Raw genomic sequence first — 22,844 nt, forward strand, 5'->3', positions numbered from 1 at the left:
GCTGTGCAATTTTTTTTTCTACCATTACATTTGCGGCCGGGTGTACACCCTCCATATGTAGATGAAAGGCAGTCTGGCTGTGATGTTACCTTTTAGCAATGAGAATGTGACACCACCATGTAATTTTTATTTTCTATTGAGTCAGCCATTTCCATCTCTTTCACCTTGATGTGTCTAAGTTCAATATACAGGACATTCCAAACTAGTTACCCTGATTTCAGACAGTATGTTTCAGTAGCGCCACATTTTTCTAATTTCTATGCAGCATTTCCTGACTGCTGCTAAGTGTGTACAATACATGCCACAGTTATGGGCATGCTTCGCATGGCTTTCAAGATAACCTGTCGTTATCCCATTGTTTTTTGTCACACAACAATGACATGAGGTAGATTATACTTTGGTTGGATGTGGCCACATCAGACTTGCAATTGCAGGTGTCACCCTTGAGATATTTCACAGTAGCAGGAGTTGCAGCATTTTGGATGTCACCAAAAGTGCCTACATTGGAGTGAACAACCGATACTAACGCTACATACAATTGTGAAACTGCACTTATATGTACAGAGTGAGGCCAGTTGAAAGAATAACAGAGGTGGAAATTAGAACGAAGTTTCACTTTCCTCCATTTTGTAAATTCATTTTTTTTTAAAAAAAACAAGCCAAAGGTTGTTATGGAAAAATAACAATGACTATTTCAAATACATTTTATTATATAAAAGAATCCAAATCATAATTTGCAAAACACCTGAATTCATTTGCAAGATTATTTTTATGCTTTGGCTCAAAATTACACAATCTTACATCAAGTGATTTCTTCACTAAGTCTTCCATAACTGCACCTGCACAGAAAAAGAGTGAAATTAAAACATTGCATTAGACAACAAAAGAGGCATCATAATAAATGACACGACATGTCTCTTCTAATTATTAAATATTTGTCTTTGATATTCTGTGCCTATGTTCTACCATGCTAATATCTGGTCTCTACAACTTGGATCTGTGTAAATTTAGCTTAACTTTCCAGACAAGCTACTGGTGCTGAGCTAATCCACCTAAACAAATTGAAAATTACCGATGGCATGTCCGTACGTGTGTGTTATGTGCCATTTTTCATGCTTTGTAAAAAAATTTCATTTACACTTCCCGTTACATCTGGCAACACTGCACGGACACTATTGAAATCCAATCATTGTTCCCCGGTTTAAAAATATATGCATGAACAAGGCTTCAATTTGGTATAAGTATTATATGTGTACTGCTTCCGGTTCAAAAGTTGTACTATTCCCAACTCCGGGTTGCGTTGTAAATGGAACACCCTGTATTTCACGTATCTAGTTGTTATATTTAAAATTTCCATTCATTTTGGTAACTACAATTGTTTTAATGTGCTGGAATCCAGTAATTACTTATTCATATTAATTTTGGAGGCTACTGCTTGGCCAAAACATGTTTCCTAATGGATGGTAGCAGTGGCCAATGAAATTAAAAGAACTTTGATAAATCAGTTTTGCAGATAAGTAAGTACTTTGTTCTGGTAGATTAATTTGCTACCATGTTATTCATTTCCTAAATCATAAACACAACTGTTTTAGTTTTTCTTGTATGTACGCATTGTTTGCATTGTAGAATTATTATGCTTTTAATAATCGTAAACTACAAGAAAATAACTGTTTTAGTACATAGCAATTAAACTTGCCAACCTCTATGAAATTTACTAGGGGGTATCTAATGTTTGTTATATTTTCCCATTTTTTAAATTCCTGAGCAATCTGAATGCTACTTTTGAAATTTTACGAAAATATATGAAGTTCAACTTCTAAATTTACAATGTTTATTAATATTTATACCCAAATAAACAGTTACTTTAATATAATAAGTGCATACTGTATGCAATAATGAACTCTTATATTTGTTTTTAAATATTTCAACACAAGTTCATATATCATAGTTATATTGTGTGTCACAAGGCATTAGTTATGCAATTCTAATATGCAGGTATGTGGAAGGCATTCTAATATAAAATAATTGTAATAAACATGGGCCTACACAAAATTCTTACAGATGATGTAGTGATATAAAAGTTACCGACACCAAAAACATGCTGATATTGTAATCATAACGATTATGATAATAACAACAACTCATAGACCCTTGAGGACCAAGGCCTACCCACCGACTGTCGGAAGGTGGAAGATCAACCAACCAGTTATGGGATTACGTGTGGTCAGCATGACAAACCCCCAGTCATTGTTGTAGGTTTCCATGACCAGGTTACGCTACTCATTTGTAGCTCCCTAATTTCCCCACGATGGTGAGAGGTCACCGGTCCCAAAGTTCACCATGCCATGAAGGCATATTTAGGGGTGTGGGGGTAGGGCCCACATATTCTCGATTTACGCCATTTTGGAGGTGATCTGATCAGCACCATGCTTCTCCAACCTTAACCCACCAGGTTAGCCCACTCAAACCAGCATGCATCCCATACCACGAGATCCAAGCCTGATGCCTTGGACTGCACAGCCATGGTAAGGGATGATACTGCACTAATGTTGCATAAAATAGAGCCTGCCTTGAAATCAAGGAGTCCTGGGTTTCATTCGAAGTGGAGGCAAATTGCACAGTGGTTTGGATCACACTTTAAACTGTGGGTCAATTTCTGATTAGCTTACCTGAGCATACAGTGGACTTTAAACAAACTTTCCCCAGCTTTTTTCCCGTCATAAAATAGCAAATAGTTAATGAAGACCCTAAATGATTCATATACTTTAATGAATTAGATCAAGTCTGATGAGTTCTGTATTTTAAAAAAAGTTGATATTAGAAAATTATTTCATAAACCAGATATCTTTAAACACACAAAGTAGATAACAAAATGGAAAATTTTCCACTGTCTCATAAACTCTATTTGTTTGTGATGGGTGCCGATTAATTGGAACTTTGTACTCTATTGGTATCAGCCAATATAGGCATGCCATTTATTCGTAAAACTGCAGATAATTTCTCCGATCTGAGTGAATTTGAATCTGAAATTCTGGCATTTTGTTATTGTGATGAATATATGAATGTAATTCATGTGTGTTGGTTTTTTTAACCAAACATCTAAATCAATGGTTCTCAACCTTTTTCAGTCTGGGACCCACCTTAAAGTATATTACACTTCATGGGACCCATAAGCATGGAAGTGGCAGAATTACTTGTAGGGCTTTGCATCCAGTTTATGATCATATTTTTGGTAACATTGAGTACTTTAAGAAGCCCTGTTTTATGCTTGCTTAAACAAATTACACATACTTCATTCTAGAAAAGTAAATATATAATTTAAAAGGCTAACTGTGAAAAAAAATCCAGTGAACTCTTAAAACCGCAGCAATCCATTTCTTCATAGCTTTGCAATCCAAGCACTCTCTATAGCAATGTGAAATGATGACAGTTGACATCTCTCGGCATCGCGCACGCACGCACACACACACACACACACACGTGCGCGCGCGCGCGGTCGGTCGGTCGGAAATATCAAGCGACACCTTAAGTCGACACACAGATAATATTAAGAACTCATTGCTGTGACTGAAATGAAAACAGATATCCAATTCCCTTGAGTTAAACATCAGAGAAATGCCGGTAAAAAACAATGACAGAGCACATATAACAGAAATTCTGAGTTTAGACTACATACAACACGGGTTGATTTAAATTGTTAAAAGAATATATCTTACTAATTTAAATGTAGTAGGTTTTTAAGACAAAGTAAATACATTTTCAAGCCCGACTTCGCGACCCACCAAAATATAGAATAAACACAGCGATACATAGTGACAGAACTTAAAAATATGATTAGAAGCAGAGACCTGGTGACTAAAGAGATTATTTGAGCTGATACCAATAAGTACCGATTAATGTATTATAGGAACCTCACTAACCTGTACAAACAATAATCTTGTCTTTTGCCATGAACTTCACTGTGACAGAGACCTTTGTGAAGCACTCTTCTGAGAGAAATGGAGGATCAACGATCACCACATCAAAGCTTCCAGAAAAGTCCTGTGGAATGTCTAAAGGTGAGTTGTAGTCATAGAACACAAAATCACCTCCGTACGCAGCAAATCTTCGATCATATTCCAAAAGATGAACTACACAAAATAGAAAACAAAAATCACATAGGAAATCATATTTTGAATCATAATTATTTTTAGCAACTTACAATTCAAAAATATTTTGTTCAATACAGGGGAACCCTGATTTTATCTTCCCAGATTTTACATTTTCTCGCATTATACATTCAATCTTGATGGTCCCAACATATCAAAATGTTATAAAATTTTCCTCCATTTTACATTTTCCCACATTTTAAGTTTATTCAGCTTGGTCCCTTGAAAAATGTAAAATCGAGGTTCTACTGTATATCAAACTCGGCAACTTCATTTTTCAAATTAATAAAGTATCCACTATTATGCACGGACTTGTGCTTCCCAGTCTCAGATTGTGACTGCAGCTTTCTTGCCCCAACACATCGGTCTTAACTGCCAATCACAAAGTTAGGATAAGAATGCACATACAAGTGAAGTAGTAAAATAGGTTCAAGGGCATATTTATGCATATTTTCAACGTGAGATTGTGACACATAAAAAGTACTTACAAGTCATTACTTGTAATCCATCTTGGCCATATTTCCAAGGCTTTCTTTGGGCTTTTTGAAAAGTTTAAAATGTTACAAAAACAGTTAATAGGCAAAAATGTTAACAAAATACGAAAGTTGAAGCCTGGCTTTTTTTTTTTTTTTTGGGAAGCCTGAAGAAGGCCTTTAAAATGGGACCAAAACATATTTCAGCAGAGAATCAATTGTAAGCTTTTCTTTATATTTTTCTTATAGTGAATCTACAGTTATGCAGACATTCAAGAAAGTGAGAAAGAGACATACTATTTCTAAAAGAAGTTGAGCAACCAATGTACAAACTGAAATCAAAGTAGCTTTTATTCATTATAATATTCTAACATCAATGATATTTTTTTTGCAGAACTTAAATGATTTCATCCATATATTTAATAGAAACATAATCCAAAGTTAATGGAAGCATGGTCTCCACTTAACGTTTCACAAAACATAGCGTACACCCTGTGAAAAGTTTGTGGGATTACAGTACTGGGTTTGAGGTTCCTTTTATTTCCCTTCCTGGTGGTCTAGAGAGTTGTTGCAAATGCAACTTTTGCACCACCTTGCCTTTTCTCTTCTACCTCTTGCATAAAAGCCTCGCGCAGGAATTTCCAGGTTGCTTGGTGAGTGAAGGTACTGTAAAAGCAAGGAACAGTTAAGGGGAGGGAGAAGTCAGGAGGCCAACAGCCTTCTGCCCAATGTTATGATGTCAGCCTAGTTGAGGAAACATATAACATACGAAATGGTATTTTTGGCACACATAAGATTGATGCAAACATTTTTTGCCAGGACTTTTATGGCTGAATGTATTATTTAGTGAGACAACATAAAATTGGGTTTCCAATGTATTTTAACATGTCGAGACACTGGCTGTGTTGGAAAGTTGTTAGACAAAAGTCTACAAAAACAATCCACAAACAATTGATGAGCTGAATGTACAATCCCCATCCATATTGAACAGATCTCACTGGCTATCCAGAAGATCTTCAACAATATAAGGGAGCATGTCAAGACACGCCTCGTAGCCCAACATCTATTGCAAGAATAACTGAAGCATGATATATTGTGAAAAAATGACTTTAGAGGGCCTAACGATGGCACAGTGGTAGCGTCATCGTCAATGGCGAAGCTTGGTCTAAAGAAGAAGGCGAGCGATGCAGTACTCCAAAAAGGGGTGGGGGGAGGGTTAATAAATTATACAGCCCATTGTCCTAGTTTTCTAGGAAAGAATTTTATTATTATTTTAAATAATAATAATATATTCCTCAATTCCTCTCTCAACGATCATACTTCTTAGTTCAAAATTCTTGGTCACGTTATTGAAAATAAAAATAATAAAATACTAGCTATTACTTACAGCTTCCCGTACACAATTTAAAATATCCATGTTTGTTTTGGTAAATTCACAACACACCAAACAAAAGAGAACACTCACTTCAACCACTTGTTCTTCTCACACAAATGCAAAATGTCCCGAAAAGCTCCGAAACTAACAGAAAAGTAATACCAACCTCGTTGTAAATATTACTGTTCATGGGAGAGTAAAATAACTGACTTGAAGCTTAAAATTAATTAAGCTTTGGAATAATAGGTAATTACAACAGGAAGAAAATGCGCTGGTTCTTTCTTTAATAATGTATCATATTAATAAAAATAGTATTTTGAGTTTAATAGCATTTAGGAGTTAACATTTTTACCATTTGAAGGTCTCAGAAGCAGCCCCGGCACCCACCCAGCGTCGAATGACATGGGTACCTGGGGGAAACCTTGGGGGGGTAAAGGCAGTCAGGGGCATGATGCTGATCACATCACCCCCACTCATGACCGGATCAAGAAAGTGTGGGGCGTTACCCTACACCCCCTATACGCCTTCATGGCATGGTGCTAAGCACAGGGGAGTACTTTACTTTTCCTTTACTTTACTTTACAGAAGAGAGTTTCATTGATTTCTTTACATAAGTTTTATCGAAAAAACATCAGTTTATTGAATTTGTTTGTGTGGAAACTCACGATAAATATCATGTAAATTATTTGGTAGTTGTCACCTCTGGCGTAATTTGAGACGTCTGATGCATGAGGTGGACAACAGCCAGCTGTTCTACAGAGTCCAGCACTCTTCAATGCTGAGGACATGTTTGTCTTTTTTTTCTTTTAAAGAAAAAACCTGATCGTCGATATTATTGACACATTTTACAAATCGTGTAACTTAAAGCAATGCTTTAAAGTGTGTCTACATGGAATTTGTAACAGTTATAATAATTTATTTCAATAATTCTTTGTTTATAATAAAGCAAATATTCATCTTCGAGATTGTGTTAACACTTATATGCTTTCTGCTAGCAGTGTGTGCTTTCTGCTTGGCTCGGCTGTTTTCAAGAATCAAAAGGCAGAGCTTTTATTAGTGGTTTGGGGACTGTATCTTCACCAGCATCTACCCTTTGCCATATATTTCAGGAGCATTAAGTTTCCCACGCGGTGGCTGCAAGCAGAGGGCTTGCTGCTTGCCAACGAGCTGCTGAGTTTTTGTGGCCGTGAAATTTCACGAAATTGAGTACAATAGGAACTAAATAGGGCACTCAACATTAAGTATATTATGTAATATTGCATTGCTTGTACTATATCTTCACCACTGGTCGTTGCCTTGTAATCAAGGGATCCCAGGTTTATTACCCGGTGGAGGTACATAGTGGTTCAGATCTTCCTTTAAACCGTAGGTCCAGTACCGATTAGCCTTACTGTGCATAAAGTGGACTTAAACACCAAATCAATCAATTATTAGTGGTTTGGGGACTGTATCTTCACCAGCATCTACCCTTTGCCATATATTTCAGGAGCATTAAGTTTCCCACGCGGTGGCTGCAAGCAGAGGGCTTGCTGCTTGCCAACGAGCTGCTGAGTTTTTGTGGCCGTAAAATTTCACGAAATTGAGTACAATAGGAACTAAATAGGGCACTCAACATTAAGTATATTATGTAATATTGCATTGCTTGTACTATATCTTCACCACTGGTCATTGCCTTGTAATCAAGGGATCCCAGGTTTATTACCCGGTGGAGGTACATAGTGGTTCAGATCTTCCTTTAAACCGTAGGTCCAGTACCGATTAGCCTTACTGTGCATAAAGTGGACTTAAACACCAAATCAATCAATTAATTTAGGGAAAACGTTTTAGTTATTCATCACGCGATGTCAAGGTTTTATATTATCTCACACAAAATGCCAGTCAACCAGGCAACTGTGTAACAAATTCATTCTTGGCCTTGGCAAATTCTGATTCACTTTATATTTTTGCTATTTAGAGCCACTTCTGGTTAATCATAACGATGAAGAGTTGATAGAACACCCATGCCCCGACTGGAACTCGAACCAAAGAACTTCAGTGGCCAGATTGAAAGTTAACTACTTTAAATGCTCAGCCACAAAGCAGCAAATTCTGATTTAATATTATGGTTGAATCAACACAAAAGTAATTTACCAGCTGTCATAAATTACTAGAGCCACTTATTTATGGTGAATAAAAGATCGAGATTGTGGGTACATTTCAGAATTAAACGTGGTATATTAAGTGCCATTTCGGTGTTAAAATGGTGAAAAAAATCCAAAATTTGATTTGAAAAGTATACTTATTACACAAAATGAACATTTCCTTTCTAATAGCGCATTTACATAGTGATCATAGTGTTAAATTTATTCCTGTATAAAGAAGTCCATTTTCACTTCTCAAGTATTAACAGCACAGTTAATAAATTTTCTGTGATTTGCATAACTCACAGGATAATCCGGACTTTATAAAAAAAAAACCTCTAAATTTCATATTTAAGGGCTTATTTCACATTTTGCATCATTTCATGACAAAACATGGTTAGGAAAATGCACCTCACACCTTTGAAAAACAGGAAAAATGAACATTACACTGTGTTATTTTAAATTTCATGTTTCCGTCAAAAATGAAATATGCATGCTTCTACAAATTACTCGTTCACATCCTCAACACACACACACACTCAAGAATCAAGTATCCATGATCTGACTGGAACTTTAACTCACATTCAGATCCTACATTTTAAGTTGGATGCTAACCATATTTGGACAACAAAGTTTGCTGTTATTTGTTATGGATGTTTGTGTGGGATGATAATTCAATCCTCTTAACTCTGTTGACACAATAATAATTCAAAAGTTCATGTTACAGAGATTTCATACCAACATACAAGTGGCACATGTTGCTTAAGAATGAACCAATCAATGACAGAGTTACAGACTGCAGCAACATGCTGCATAAGCCTGCATTCAATAGGTTAGTTTTCAAGTGACAAGTGACACTTAGAGTGACCATCTTTCGGCCATGAATTTCAGGGTGATTTCAAACATTCAGCATTAAATTTATAGATTTAGTAGTGGCAAATTTTGCTCATTTTTAGTGGAGTTGTGTCACTCTATAAGATTTTCATGGAATGAATAGTATTAAATAAAAGAATTAATTTAAATTTCATATAATATAGAGATCAGCAGAATAAAAATTTACAACTTTGCATGTTTCTTAGTCCTAATCTACATATATTTACTGCTGCTGCAAAACTAAACATCTAGTATTAATCAACAACAGGAACATGTGACGTCACTTTCACCCGCTTAACGATAAACGTGCAAGATCTTATACAGCTGACTTGAAGTTGTCTCTCCCCAAACTTGTATCGGAATGAATTAAATTTCACGGGAGAAATAGAATGTCAATATGGGAGCTGGAATACCAAAAAAAAAAAAAAATAGCTCTAATATGGGAGTTCCTGAGAAATACAGAAGATTGATTGATTTGCTTTATTTTACTTCACTTTTTGTGCCACTTTTGGCTAATTTGTGAAGATGGAAATGAGTGATGAAATTGATTAATGAACACTCATATTTGAGCTTAGCCAAAAGTGGCAGAAAAGCAAAGTAAAATAAACCAAATCAATTCTGTGTCACGTATTGCTTTAGTCTCCCTTACACTGAAACAGGAAAAACAGTGCCCTAATTACGCATGTATTGAGCTGATTAATACCTTGAGAATCTTCTGGTTGCATGGGCTTTAGTTTCTTGTAAATTGTGGGACATGATACAAGGGCAATTCTTCCTCCAGGACCGGCTACTCTGATTGCTTCCTTTGCAAGGGCCTCGGCAGTGTTGTCATCATACCAGAACTGGCTCAGTTGCTGCAAGAAACAGGAGATATTTTGTTTTTCACAAGTGTACAGTACTTTAACACTTCAAAAATACTATTCAAACATCAGATATTAACATGTACTGTGATATTCATAGGTTTTGTAAGTTACTGAAAGTACAGGGTGGCTACTCTAGGACCATGATAAAATTCAAGTATAATTCCCAGTTTTCAAGGCGAACTTTCAAAAAATTCAAGCAGATGTTTTCTCTATTTCAACCTTACGTAGTACCGCCTCTCAACATCCACACACAAATATCTTCATAATATAAAAGGGTCTATGTGATTCCAACATCCAAAAATGATAATTCAATTAAACGGTATACGTAATATAATTAAAATATTTAATTTAAGGTGCTGAGTTTCTATTTACAATCAGAGGCGCAACCATGAATTTTTGTCTGGGCAGGTGGGGAGAAAGTGCCAGGATAAACATACTAATAATAATAATAGTAGTGTTAATAATATTTTTAATTATAATTATTATTATTATTGATTTGTTTTATTTTACTTCGCTTCTTGTGCCACGTTTGGCTAATTTGCGAAGATGGGGATGAGTGATATGATGAAATTGATGAATGGACAGCCGCAAACATCCATGCCCAAGCCGGGACCGACATTGTTATTATTATTATTAATAATAGTAGTACTAGTAATAGTAGTAGTATCAAAGACGTTATTATACTCATGAATTATGCAAAAAGAGGGTAGAAGTTGGTGCTACAGCATTTGTGTTTGAACAAACGATTTCAATTATTTTTTCAACCCGTTCAATTTCATAGTAGAAAACAAGCACACAAACTATATTTGAAACAGAATATGCTTGATAAATTAATTCCCTAATTAATTACTTTTTACATTAACATGTATAACTTTCATGCACGATATATGATTCACATATATGCAACATGGAGCGATGCGGACAGTAAATTGTGTAGGTATTCGAAGTTTCTTTAATACATATTATATACAAGATATATTATTTAAATACATTACACAACAAATTCATCCATCTCACAATAAACCAACAGCAAAAATTACATAAATTGTCTCAAATGTGCAGCTCCCTTTCCTCAAAACAATTGTTCGTGCATTTAAAACAAATCAATTAAGACAAGTGTTATTTCTCTGTCTGAAAATTTACAATACAATCAATGCATTACGGAGAACAATGAAAGAATGCGAGCGAAGCGATCAAGAAATTTTTTGGATCTAATTTTTTGCAGGCTCCAATCAATATTGATGATTTAATCGGGTCCAAATAATTTCACGGGATGCAAATGCATTCTCTTTTTTACAACTTTTGTGCCTCCCCGATGGTGTAGTGGTAACATCGTCGCCTTGTGATCAAGGGGTCCCAGGTTGGATACCTGGTGGAAGCACATGCCACAGTAGTTCGGATTCCACTTTAAACTGTAGATCCAGTCCCGGTTAGCCTTTCTGTGCATAAGTGGACTTAAAACCACAAATCAATCAATTAATTTTACAACTTTTCTTCTTAATTTAGATAGTTCGGTGCCCAGTGCCGACTCCTGCCACCCCCTAGCTATGGTTATAAACTTGATAAGACTAAGAAAAGCAGGAACATTTTACGAAAATAATATTTATTTGCATAAAATGTGAATAGGATTGGATTACTACAAGTTGTAATTTTTCACGTCTACGGAGAAAAATTCACACATAATATCCGGACCCAATAATTCATGGATAATTCCGAGAGTAGCCACCCTGAAGTAAGTTAAACACTGTTCATTTTGAAACATACAATCAATCAATCAGTCAAACAAGATTACATTTAAATTGTGAGGACTTATTGTCCCTGTGTTCTGTCACATATGAATCAGTTTTTTTCAAAAGAAAAGTGGAAAATGAAAATGACATACTGTAAATGAAATTATTTTTAGGTCAAAGTACATTACTGTTTGTTATTTGTGCACATTATTGGAGTTATTGGTTAGGGTTTATACATATATGTTGACACGTTCTTTAGTCAAAAGAACATGATACAATTAAAAGAGCAAATAATAAGTTCACATGAAATACCCGAAAGCATTCGCGTGATGCCTCTCAGGGTATGGGGTAATATCTCTCTGATAGTTCGTCAAATAAAAATCAAATAAAAATTAAGATTATAATTACAAACCCTAATATATCTTTTATGTAGAAGTATGGATGGAATTGAATTTTGCACTAAGAAAAAGTAAGTGTATTTTACTTCTTTGCAAACTAAACACTTATATGCCTAACATATAACCCATTTCACTCAAAGAAATTAAACTTCTTATAATTCAACTTGATCACTCTATTAAAAAATCGAACCCCAACTTCCAAAGTCAAGACAAAACACACTCGTAATTGCCATGGCAACAGCTCTTAACAAGATAAACATATACAGGTGTCACCATCCTGACATTATCAGTGATAGGTAAATTAAGGAAATTAAGAGCCCGTATCAGCGTCGCTCGAAGAAAGCAGCTGACAGATGTCATTTATTCTTCCTAGTCTTACCAATATTGATTCCATTTCCCCCTTCGAAGGCAAATCCATTGCATGGGACTTTGCTGGAGGGAGGGGTTGCTCTGTCGAAAGAAGCAGACCACAAGGTTCCCTGTCCGCTACTCTCCCCCCGCTCAAGAGTCTGACCATAACAGGTTTCCTGTTACAAGACAAAACTTTTTCCGAGTGTCTGAAAGAAGAAAAACCATAGACGAGAAAAACACACATTGACGAACATCGCAATACAACTGAGAGCCAAGGACTATTTAGGGGAGGCGGGGTGTCCAGGGAGTCCGAATCTTCTATGAGAGACTTACGAACTACTAAAATTAAATAATGTAAACATGCTTGTTTTGTTTAGCATCTGTCGTATAATCGAGAGACGTGTATTTCCGTCAAACATATTCTAAGGGAAGGATTACATTGGGGTCAAACAACTTTGGATGACTGTATCAAATAAGATGTATGCACACCACTACTTAAGTAATATGATTAAATATTAAATTAAGAGCTTTTCATTTCGTCAAATGGATCTAACATCCTTTTTCGTTATTCAAACAATATTCAATTCCTTATCTGTTTCACAATCACCTTGCCAGGGCAGTTGTTTTTGCACAAATTGAAGCGATCTGAACTATTCATGAGCTAGATAATGAATATGTGTGGTTATATTCCTATTCATATGCCGTCTTTTTCCCATTCATGTAATAACAATATTAATTAATATTTTAATTATTAATTTAATATTACAGTTATTTTAATTTGTTTTTATTATTAGAAGAAGGTACCACCATCATAGGCGTGCGCAGACTCTCTGATAAGGAGGGGGGGGGGGGGCAAAAGCCTTGAAAATTCAGTCAGATCGGGAAAGAAAACCTCATTTTATCTCACTGTTTTAGTTTTTTGCATTGATGTGATATATATATATGTGTGCGTGTTCGCGCGCGCGCGTGTGTATATTAGATATATATATATACCTAGGTATTAACATATTATTTAAATACATTACGTAATCTATTCATCCGCCCCTTAACAAACCAACAGCAAAAATTATATAGATTGTCTCTGAAATGTGAGCGCTCGTTTTCCTCCAAACCAAACTGTTATAGCAGCAATCGTCTGCATTACTTATTTGTTCTTACTTTCTCTCTGGTAGTTTACAATGTATTGGAGAAAAGAAACTGCGAGCAAGAAAATTTTTCGATCCAAATTTTTGAAAGTTGAAAACAGTATTGATTTAATAGGGCGCAAAAAATTTCATAGGACGGCATGGCATTCTCTTTTACAATTTTTCTCAATCAGATTGTTCGGTGCCCAGGGCCAACTCCCGCTACTTCCTAGCTATGGCTCGGAAGTTGACAAGACTGCAAGAAAAGCAGGTACCGTGAGCGAAGCGAGAAAGAAAATTTTACGAAATGTATTTTTATTTGTATAAAATTTAAAGTCGAGGGGACAATTGTCCCTCTGTAACCCCCTGCAAGTGATCCTGACCGTCTGGAAGAAATAATGCAAGATGGACGTGAAAACTAATTCCGTCTTGAGTATCCTTTTGTCCTGCTACTAGCATAGATTCTGCTAGTCTTGCTTTTTTTTACTTCAATGTATGCCCCCCCCCCTATAGTTGATTTCCGTCCAAGGTTGGAAAAAGGCAAAAGGCAATGCCCCCCTGTCCCCTTGTGGTTGCGCCATTTCCTTTTAGAGTATAATATTGTTTAATAACAGCGACAATATTGCTCTCCACAAAATTTCTAGGTGAAAGTATAATAATATAGGGGCATGGAACGTCTGGGAGGGGGGCAAGGATGACCACACCTCGAAAACGAAGGTCAACCTAAAAGTATATATTTCACAAGTATAATTATATTTCAGTCATAGTAATTTACATTAATTATTATGTAATGGGGACACAGGAATGCGATAATTTCAAATTCAAGTGGTGTTTTTAGAGGGGACAGCACTAGTATCGGGGCAATATGCCCCATGAAAAAAATACCTTTCTTGTCCTTTTGTGGAAAAATTTGCGAACGTCCGTGATTAGGGGGCAATTCCCCCCCTCCCGTGCGCACGCCTATGACCAACATATATGGAATAGTTTATAACATCGAGTAGCAGGATATCTCTCCTGTATGGTGCTGTAAACTAGGGAAATAATGACAATGTTTTGTAGTAGTGCATAGCTATTCAGCCTGTTGCGACACATGTGCAGAACAGGCGGAAGACATTCTTGTGTGTTTTCTGCAGTTGGTGGATTATCCTAGGTGAGATGATTTTGATGTTCTTTCTTTTCTTAACGTAATAAAAACGTGTCTTGCAACCTAAGGTGTCGTGCTTTGTGCTCCGCCTGAGGATGAATTATATGATGAAACTGATGAACATACACTCACAAAGAGCATCCATGCCGGGATTCGAACTCCCGGATGTGCTAACCACTCCATCACAGAGGCCAGTGCTAATGCACATGAATATCACTCCAAGTTAGTCATTTGGAATCATTGGGAAAGTCGTGTAGTTAGTAAAATGTGTACTTTTAGCATTTTTGATACAATTAAAACTATTTACAGCCAATGCATATTACTCATATTGAACCGGAACGACGAATTTGTGAATTTACTACAGGACTTTTCAAACATCCGCAGATAAGGCTAATACAGTTTCTTGTTCATATCTATCATAGTTATCCTGAAATACACGTATGTCAGTTTTCACGTAGCTTACTAGTTTCCAGATATGCTTGATTCTGTTAACTGTTCACTCCTATTATTCATAGTTGCGAACTCTCTCTCCGGATCCGAGCATGCATGTGAAAAAGAACTGATTCACTCCGCTCCGGAGGGCTCCTTTAGTACCACCGCGACCTAGCTCCGAAACCCTGCCTGCTGGCAATCGTATAATTGTCAGCGATGTTCTCTCTATCCTTTCATCCTTGGCTTCGAGTCCTCGTTGAGCCTGCATTTTTCACTGAAAATTCTACGTAAGTTATGGTTGTAGCAAAATCCGGATTGTCTCCGAAATGGGGAGATTACCTCCGAAATCCGGATTCTCTCATTTTTCCATCGGATTCCCGAATAGTAAAAAAAAAATCTGGATTTGGCCATCTCTACTTCACACGTCTTGCGCGAACACTGACCTGCTGATGTGTAAGTGGAATTATCAGTGTGATAATTCCTAGTAATTCAGACTTCATAACATTCTGGTAGAAAAATGTGCAGAACAAATTCTCGAGTTAGTAACCTCAAAGTTGTCTTTTCGACAGCATTTGCTCTTTTTTTTAACTTCGGACGGAAATGCATGGTAAAAAAATCAGAATTTTCAGTTTTCATGAGATAATTTGGAAATGTGTTTACAGGACAATAATACATCATCATCACTGGCACTGAGATATGGATCTCACTGGCACTGAGATATGGATCTCATACAAAAATAATTTAAATACACGAATACAAGAACAGGGGAAGAACACAGAAACGAGCACTGCCGGATCTACAAGCCGCAAGACCCCGCAGTGCGGGGGTGGGGGCAGAGACAAGTAAGTCTCTAGAAGGCCTCAGTGATTGACATAGTATAGGGTTCGTATATGCGTATTTAAAAACTAAACTTAATTACTCAGGGGTTCAGAAACGAATACAAGATATACAGGTAACGGCAGTGGCGGAGAGGGAGACAGTCGGCCCCCACTTTTTGCCACTTTTGTCCCCCCACTATGCTAAACCGTACAGTATCTACAATGGGAAATATACTGTTCCCCCCCCTCGGTTTTGGAACCCAATCGCCACCACTGGGTAAAGGTAAAGTTAAAGTTCCCTGTGCATATAGCACCGTGCCATGACGTCCACTTGGAACACACCAATGTGTTTATATATGAGTTGTTGAGGGACTTTTGAATCACCCTCTAGGCTCTTAGATGTGACTTTGTCAACATGAGATCAAGAACTTCACACACACACATGCATTATAATATACATACAGACACACAAACACACACACATATTATAAATAGAGCGTAGAGGGTATGTTTGTGTTTATGTTTGTGTGTGGTAGGTTGGTAGAGGGGAGTCTTTGGTCCGTTGTTGATCCATGCAGATCTGCAGCTGCCACCTCCAACCACGATTTTACGTACAACACGTTGTAATAATCTTGCGATCTTATAAAAGCAGGAAATGTACTTGAACATTGTAATGGCCTTGCCCTAAGGGAAGTTAATTTTCGATCGCAAGGCGTCTACCGTACTATAAAAATCTGGGGGCTACAGGGAGCTTAGATCTGTTGTTGGGGTTTCATCCCCCCTAACCTCCTTGTAGCGCCGTCCCTGGCTGTATGTATTTCGTCCAATGAGTACAAGCTAGCAAAACTGTGAATTTCAACAAGTTTGTAGATAATTCTGCAGCTGTTCATAAAAACAGACGTACGCGTATTTTATTAGTTTCTTGCTGTGGTTCATTTTCCCATTTCAGCAAAAAAGTATTCACACTCTTTGCATACGGTGAGTAAATGTGGGGGAAGGAAGAAGTTCCCCCTTAATAGTCTCACTTAGAAATTTAGTGCAGAGGAATCTAATAACCGTTCTTAAACAACATTATGCTTTTATAGAAATAAAAGTATATACTATTTTCAAACCTACGAAAGTTCCAAGTAACTATGTAAGGAAAGGGTAGTGAATTACTTCCTATGTAATTGGACTCTCCCACTAGCAAATTTCTTATTAACACCTCCACACATTTCATTCTTTAGTTGTATTATCTGTATGTGTCTGCAGAATAAATTGCCCATATATTGCACATGAATAAATTATGTGTAGTTCTTTTGAATTTGCGGTACTAAACCACGTTTATATGTACATTAGTCTTTGAACGACAGATATGGAAAATAAAGCGCCAGCAGAGAACAATGGTGCCACTGAAGTTGAAATTCATCTAATAAAGTGATTTTAGGTGGGTCGGGACACACACGACCCTGTTCTGTTCCCACCAATGTAATAAAAACAGTGAGATGGAATGAGGGCTTTATTTCGTCAGCTGAACTCTTATCAAGGCCCTTGCTCCCCATAATCGGAGGATCTGAGACAGAAATAGTGTTATTTGTCATATATCCAGAAAGTTGATTGATTTGCTTTATTTTACTTCACTTTTTGTGCCACTTTTGGCCAATTTGCGAAGATGGGGATGAGTGATGATATGATGAAATTGATGAATGGACACTCACAAACATCCGTGGCCAAGCCGAAATTCGAACCCGGGACCCCTGGCGTCGTAGCGCGATGTGCTAACCACTCCCCCACGGTGGCCGGCCCCAGAAAGTTGAAAGTGAATGAAATTTTTATGGTGTGTTTTGTATGGTCATTATCAATAGTAAGTCTGTCATATTATTCCACTAAATAATGTCTTTGGAAAAGAAAAAACAACAAATAATTAATGTATTTTATTTTAGATAAGACCTATGCCTAAAAGTATTTTTGTATATGATGACACAGAACTATCTTATGTTGTGATTTCTGACTGTAATATATATATGTAATTGGTGATAAAATAACGCAGTAAAGTATTAAGTAAATATATTTTATCCCCCTACTTACAAATCATGAAAGGAGTCAAATTCGAAATTAAATTGAACGGACGTTCAAAATTTTTAAAAATAGCACTATTTCCATAACAGATCATCAAGTATTTTTTACCATTGACCCTCAGGAATATCTCAAACTTACAATGAACGTTCATTGAACTTATTTATGATCGACAGCTAAAAAGTCATTCATTTGCATGACTGGATGATAATCCACCACCAGATAGAATTTACACAATATTTACCTAAAAACTTTGGGTAAAGTCACCTTCACCCTAAAAAAAATCCCTTGGTAATGGACTTTCGTGTTCTCACAAAAAAAAAAGTTATAATTTGGCATAATTTTTCTTTCGCGGACAAACCTTTTGTAAAGGTGTACTTCAGTCTGTGCAATCAGCCCTTCCCATTTGTGAACAATATACTGGGGAAATCCACCGTCCTTCACTGTTGTCATTGCACTACAACCCCATCGTGATTTAGTATGAGGATATCGCGTAGAGAAGAACTGTTTACAAGCATCGCCCAAACCATTGATTCTCCCCCCAAAACCTTTCCCTGCCTTCTTTTTTCTTTTCCTAGCTCTCAGCATGCGGTTTTCTTGCCACTTGAGGAAGACTGGCCGATTGTGAAAGAAAAAAGGAACGGGAGAGGAGGGGGGTTCATGAGGGGCACGAGCGGTGCAGGGGGGAAACGGCTAGCGCGACCAGCTTAGAAAAGTCGAAGTTAAAATTTACATACATTGCTCTGTACGTCGACAAACTACAGACATTCTAAAGAAAATTATGTAAGATCAGTTTCATTTCTTTGCTGTAGAAGAACAGTAGAAGCTTTCTTGTTCTTTAAAATGTTGATTTAAGTTATTACATATAATTGGCGAGCAAGTTAATTTTACGAAATTGAGATAAGGAAAACTACGTAATAAATAATGTATTTAAAAAAAGGCTTAACGACATAACAAATTTCATATTTGATCTTTAACTCAGTAAAATTTAAATGCCACACACTTGACTGTTCGAGCACAGAAGGTCGACGCAAGAACCTATTTTTTAGGTATCGTCACCAGCGGTGATACGGGCTCTTAAGATTAAAGAACAATAAACATTTGTACAAGAGAAAAGATAATTAATAACAATAAATATTAGTGCAATGGGAAAGGACACGTCAATTGACCTCTCCGAAGAAAAATCAAAATCAACGACGAACTGGAAAACTTTCAACAGTCTAGGAGATTTTGGTTTCAATCTCTGGAAAACAGTTTACAATTCTTCATGTATTTAGTTCACAAGTTATGAGATAAAACTGGACGCTTGAAGAAAGATTCATTTTTTTGTACAGCATGGGACTTCTGATACAGAATTTCCAATAAATGATGACACTTCATACAAATAAGAAAACTAGATCATGTAAACAATCAGCAGCCTATTCAAATATGCTCTCGTTCTACAACTTGTCGTAACTACAAACTCATGGAAAACTTTTCCAGTGCCAGGCCTTTACAAAGAAACCTTCCTATGGATCATGAAGATCTCAACTTAAATCGGTTCTTTGTTCCTTTACTAGAATCAGTCTTCTTTTTCATATCTTCTGGTGAAGGAATCCATTTCTAATGGCTAGCTTTAAATTTCCAGACCCTCATTTACTGGTCTACGGAATTATTCTCTTCTAGCTCCTTTTAAATCGACACTCCATCCACCATTAAATATAATATTCTATGTATAAGACTGATCTCAGTTTTATACTTTCGCAGAAACAAATAACCAACAGCAGATCTTATGGTAAATCATTAACAAATAAGATTTCCATTAGAATGGTGCTTTCAGTAGTTTCGAGCACTGCGTTACGCTAGCCTACAAATTCAAGTTCTGAATTCTTGTTCTAGCTCACTGAATTTTTATACTGAACGATCTGCCTTAATGTACAGGTAAATTCTGATTTGTTATGAATATCAGCATAATATCTTTGTCACCAGATTGTAAAATCTCTTTTCTTGCCACCAGTTCCCTCCGAGACTGCTTAACATAAGGAACGTTCCTACGTCAGGCGAGGGGTGAAATCCTGCACCTGGTCCAGATTAGATCCGGTGTCCCAACAGAAGTTCCTCATTACTGCCACACTACACTGTTGCTCCGTGCTGGGAGATGGTTCAACAATGTCTGTCTGCACACCACTGTTCGTCATTTGAGTCCTTGGAGAATTATTGCTATCTCTCGGTGAAGAGAAACGTTGTTGACTTGGCGAAGAAAACCAGCTGTACGGATACGGTCTATCGTAAGGATTACCTCTGGAAGCTGGATATTCTTGTTGTGATCTAAACTGACACTGTTGAAGGTAATTATTTCCATTTCTAGGGTATGGACTCTCAGCTGGGTTACTCCTCTTTTGTTGCTGAACAAAGTAATTCTAGACGTTCTTTGAATATCTCTGCTGTTCTGTTGAGAGCCAGTTTCTAGTCTCCATGTAGATCGCCAAGCATCTTGTTCCTCTGCTTGCTCATACCTCTTAACAAAATCCGCTAAGAGATCCACGGTGTTCGGAGCATGAGCCAAGCACAATTGCTTTACTTTCCAAGGCAACTGTCTGATGATTAGATTAACTACTTCCTGCTCGGTGTAATGATTACTCAGATTCCTATAGGCAGAGTACACGGACCAAACATATTCCTCCACATTGTTATCATTCTGCTTATTGTACCGCCTAGTCCTCACAGACGCCAATTCTCTCTCTTTCGCTTCTGTTGAAGCAAACCGCTTCTTGAATTCTCTGCAAAAATCAGAGTAAGTGCGGAAATAGCTCTTATGCGAATAAAACCAGTGACAGGCCTTTCCAGTTAACAAATGTGGAATGATATCAAGCCTATAATGTTGAGGAATTTGTAGAATTTCAAGGTTTGTATTCAATTCCTTTAAATATATTTCAGCTGAAGTAGCGATAATATTGCCATCGAACTTTCTCATAGAATTGATGTCTGCCATCCTAGGAGTTACCCCAGTGTGTACAATGTGTGAAGAATGCTCTCTTCTGTTTCTTCTGCTGCGAGCAGTTGATTCACTGCCTGAAGAGCTGGATTCGTTCATCTTCTTGTACCTCTTTTTCTGTTGGGTTTTTCCTTGCAGGTTTGAAGCTTCATCCGAACAGATGGGATAAAATGTTGATCTTCCAGAACCTTCATCAACACGGTAGATTTGAGGATGATCAGAGTTCGTCTGAATCTGTAACCTATTCAGCTGATCAGAAATATGAACAATTTCACTACAGATATGACCAACATCTGAGGAAAATTTATCTTGTTTAGTTTCAACTGTTTTTCTCCATTCTTCCGTCAGCTTTTCTGTATCCCTCAGTTTCATTTATATTCTCAGCAAGTTTCTCTGCCACTTTCTGGTTAATATCTTCTAAGTTATCTGTAATAACAGTTACCTGATGATTCACCTTCTCAAATACTTCATTCCTGAAACTGCTCTGTTCCTCAGTAATTTGCTTACGGAAGTTACCCTGAGATTGTTCAACCTCCTCTCTCAACAGGGCAATATCTTTTTGCACATTTGATTCCACTAGTTGAGAGCTTGTTTTACATGTCTGACGTAAGTTAACGATCTCTGTTTGAAGGCTATCTTTTATCTTCTGTTGATTTTCTTCCATTTTTAGTCAAATTATCCAGCCTCTGTCCAATCTCCAAAGCAGATTCTGTGAGTTTCGAACAACCCTGTGAAAACTTCTCTTCTAAGCGCCGTTCTGATTCCACCAGATTTCTACCATTTTCCTCTAACTTTAAGTTCAAACTGCGTTCCAACATGGCTATATTCTCCTGAAACTTAGCTTCCAGACTTCTAGAATTTTCTTGCATCATTGCTTCCAGATTGCTGGAACTTTCTCTGTTTTCCTGAATTTTTGATTCCAGAGAATCCAAAGGAATGGTTTTTTCTTGGATCTTTGCTTCCAGATTGCTGGAACTTTCTCTAATGTTTTCCTGAATTTTTGATACCAGAGAATCCAAAGCACTGGAGTTTTCTTGGAACTTTGCTTCCAGACATCTAGAATTTTCTTGCATCTTTGCTTCCAGATTGCTTAAACTTTCTCTAATGTTTTCCTGAATTTTAGATTCCAGAGCCCTTGTACTTTCCTCCAACATAATCCGTAATGAAGAAAGCAGATCTGACTGCACTGGAGATTCATTCTCCTCAGACGACAATTTACTTGCACTTCTCAACATCTTCTTTTCCATATTCTTCTAACACAGAATTTCCATCACAATCACAAATCAAGCACACAAAAATGAACACCACTAAGGAAACAACAGATTTCGAGCCCCCACGTTGTTGCGCCAAAATCTTGACACGTTCTTTAGTCAAAAGAACACGATTTAATTAAAAGAGCAAATAATAAGTTCACATGAAAGACTCGAAAGCATCCGTGTGATGCTTCTCAGGGTATGGGGTAATCTCTCTCTGATAGTTCGTCAAATAAAAATCAAAGTTAAGTTTACACTAAGAAAAAGGAAGTCTATTTTACTTCTTTGCAAACTAAATACTTATATGCCTAACATATAATCCATTTCACTCAAAGAAATTAAACTTCTTATAATTCAACTTGATCACTCTATTCAAAAATCGAGCCCCAACTTCCAAAGTCAAGACAAAACACACTCGTAATTGCCATGGCAACAGCTCTTAACAAGATAAGCATATACAGGCTAGTCACCATCCTGACATTACCAGTGATAGGTAAATTACAGAAATTAAGATTAAAGAACAATAAACATTTGTACAAGAGAAAAGATAATTAATAACAATAAATATTAGTGCAATGGGTAAGGACGTGTCAATGTCAGCTGTGTGCTTTCAGAAAACCTATATTCTGAAGGTGTATTCAAGGGCTAAAAACAAACAGAACTTTTATAAAATTGAGAAAATGGTGACATTCACCACTTATTTGGACTGCTTG

The 22,844-nt window shown here is 36.8% G+C and overlaps 1 protein-coding gene across 2 annotated transcripts in view; it reads right to left on the reverse strand.

The window, feature by feature from the left end:
• Positions 1-697: 697 nt before the first annotated feature.
• Positions 698-22,844, reverse strand: part of LOC146000102 (EEF1A lysine methyltransferase 1-like) — a 38,851-nt gene continuing 16,704 nt past the window's right edge. For both annotated transcript variants that reach the window (XM_083137443.1, XM_083137442.1), the window contains 3 exons: positions 9,693-9,843; positions 3,921-4,130; positions 698-839 (listed from right to left, as the gene is read on the reverse strand). In XM_083137443.1, the coding sequence (XP_082993569.1) occupies positions 709-839; positions 3,921-4,130; positions 9,693-9,843 (492 nt within the window). In that variant the 3' untranslated portion in view covers positions 698-708. The remainder of the gene's footprint in view (positions 840-3,920; positions 4,131-9,692; positions 9,844-22,844) is intronic.

The sequence above is a fragment of the Lepisma saccharinum genome, chromosome 16 (assembly GCF_977018435.1).
Source record: "Lepisma saccharinum chromosome 16, izLepSacc3.1, whole genome shotgun sequence".
Taxonomy (NCBI): domain Eukaryota; kingdom Metazoa; phylum Arthropoda; class Insecta; order Zygentoma; family Lepismatidae; genus Lepisma; species Lepisma saccharinum.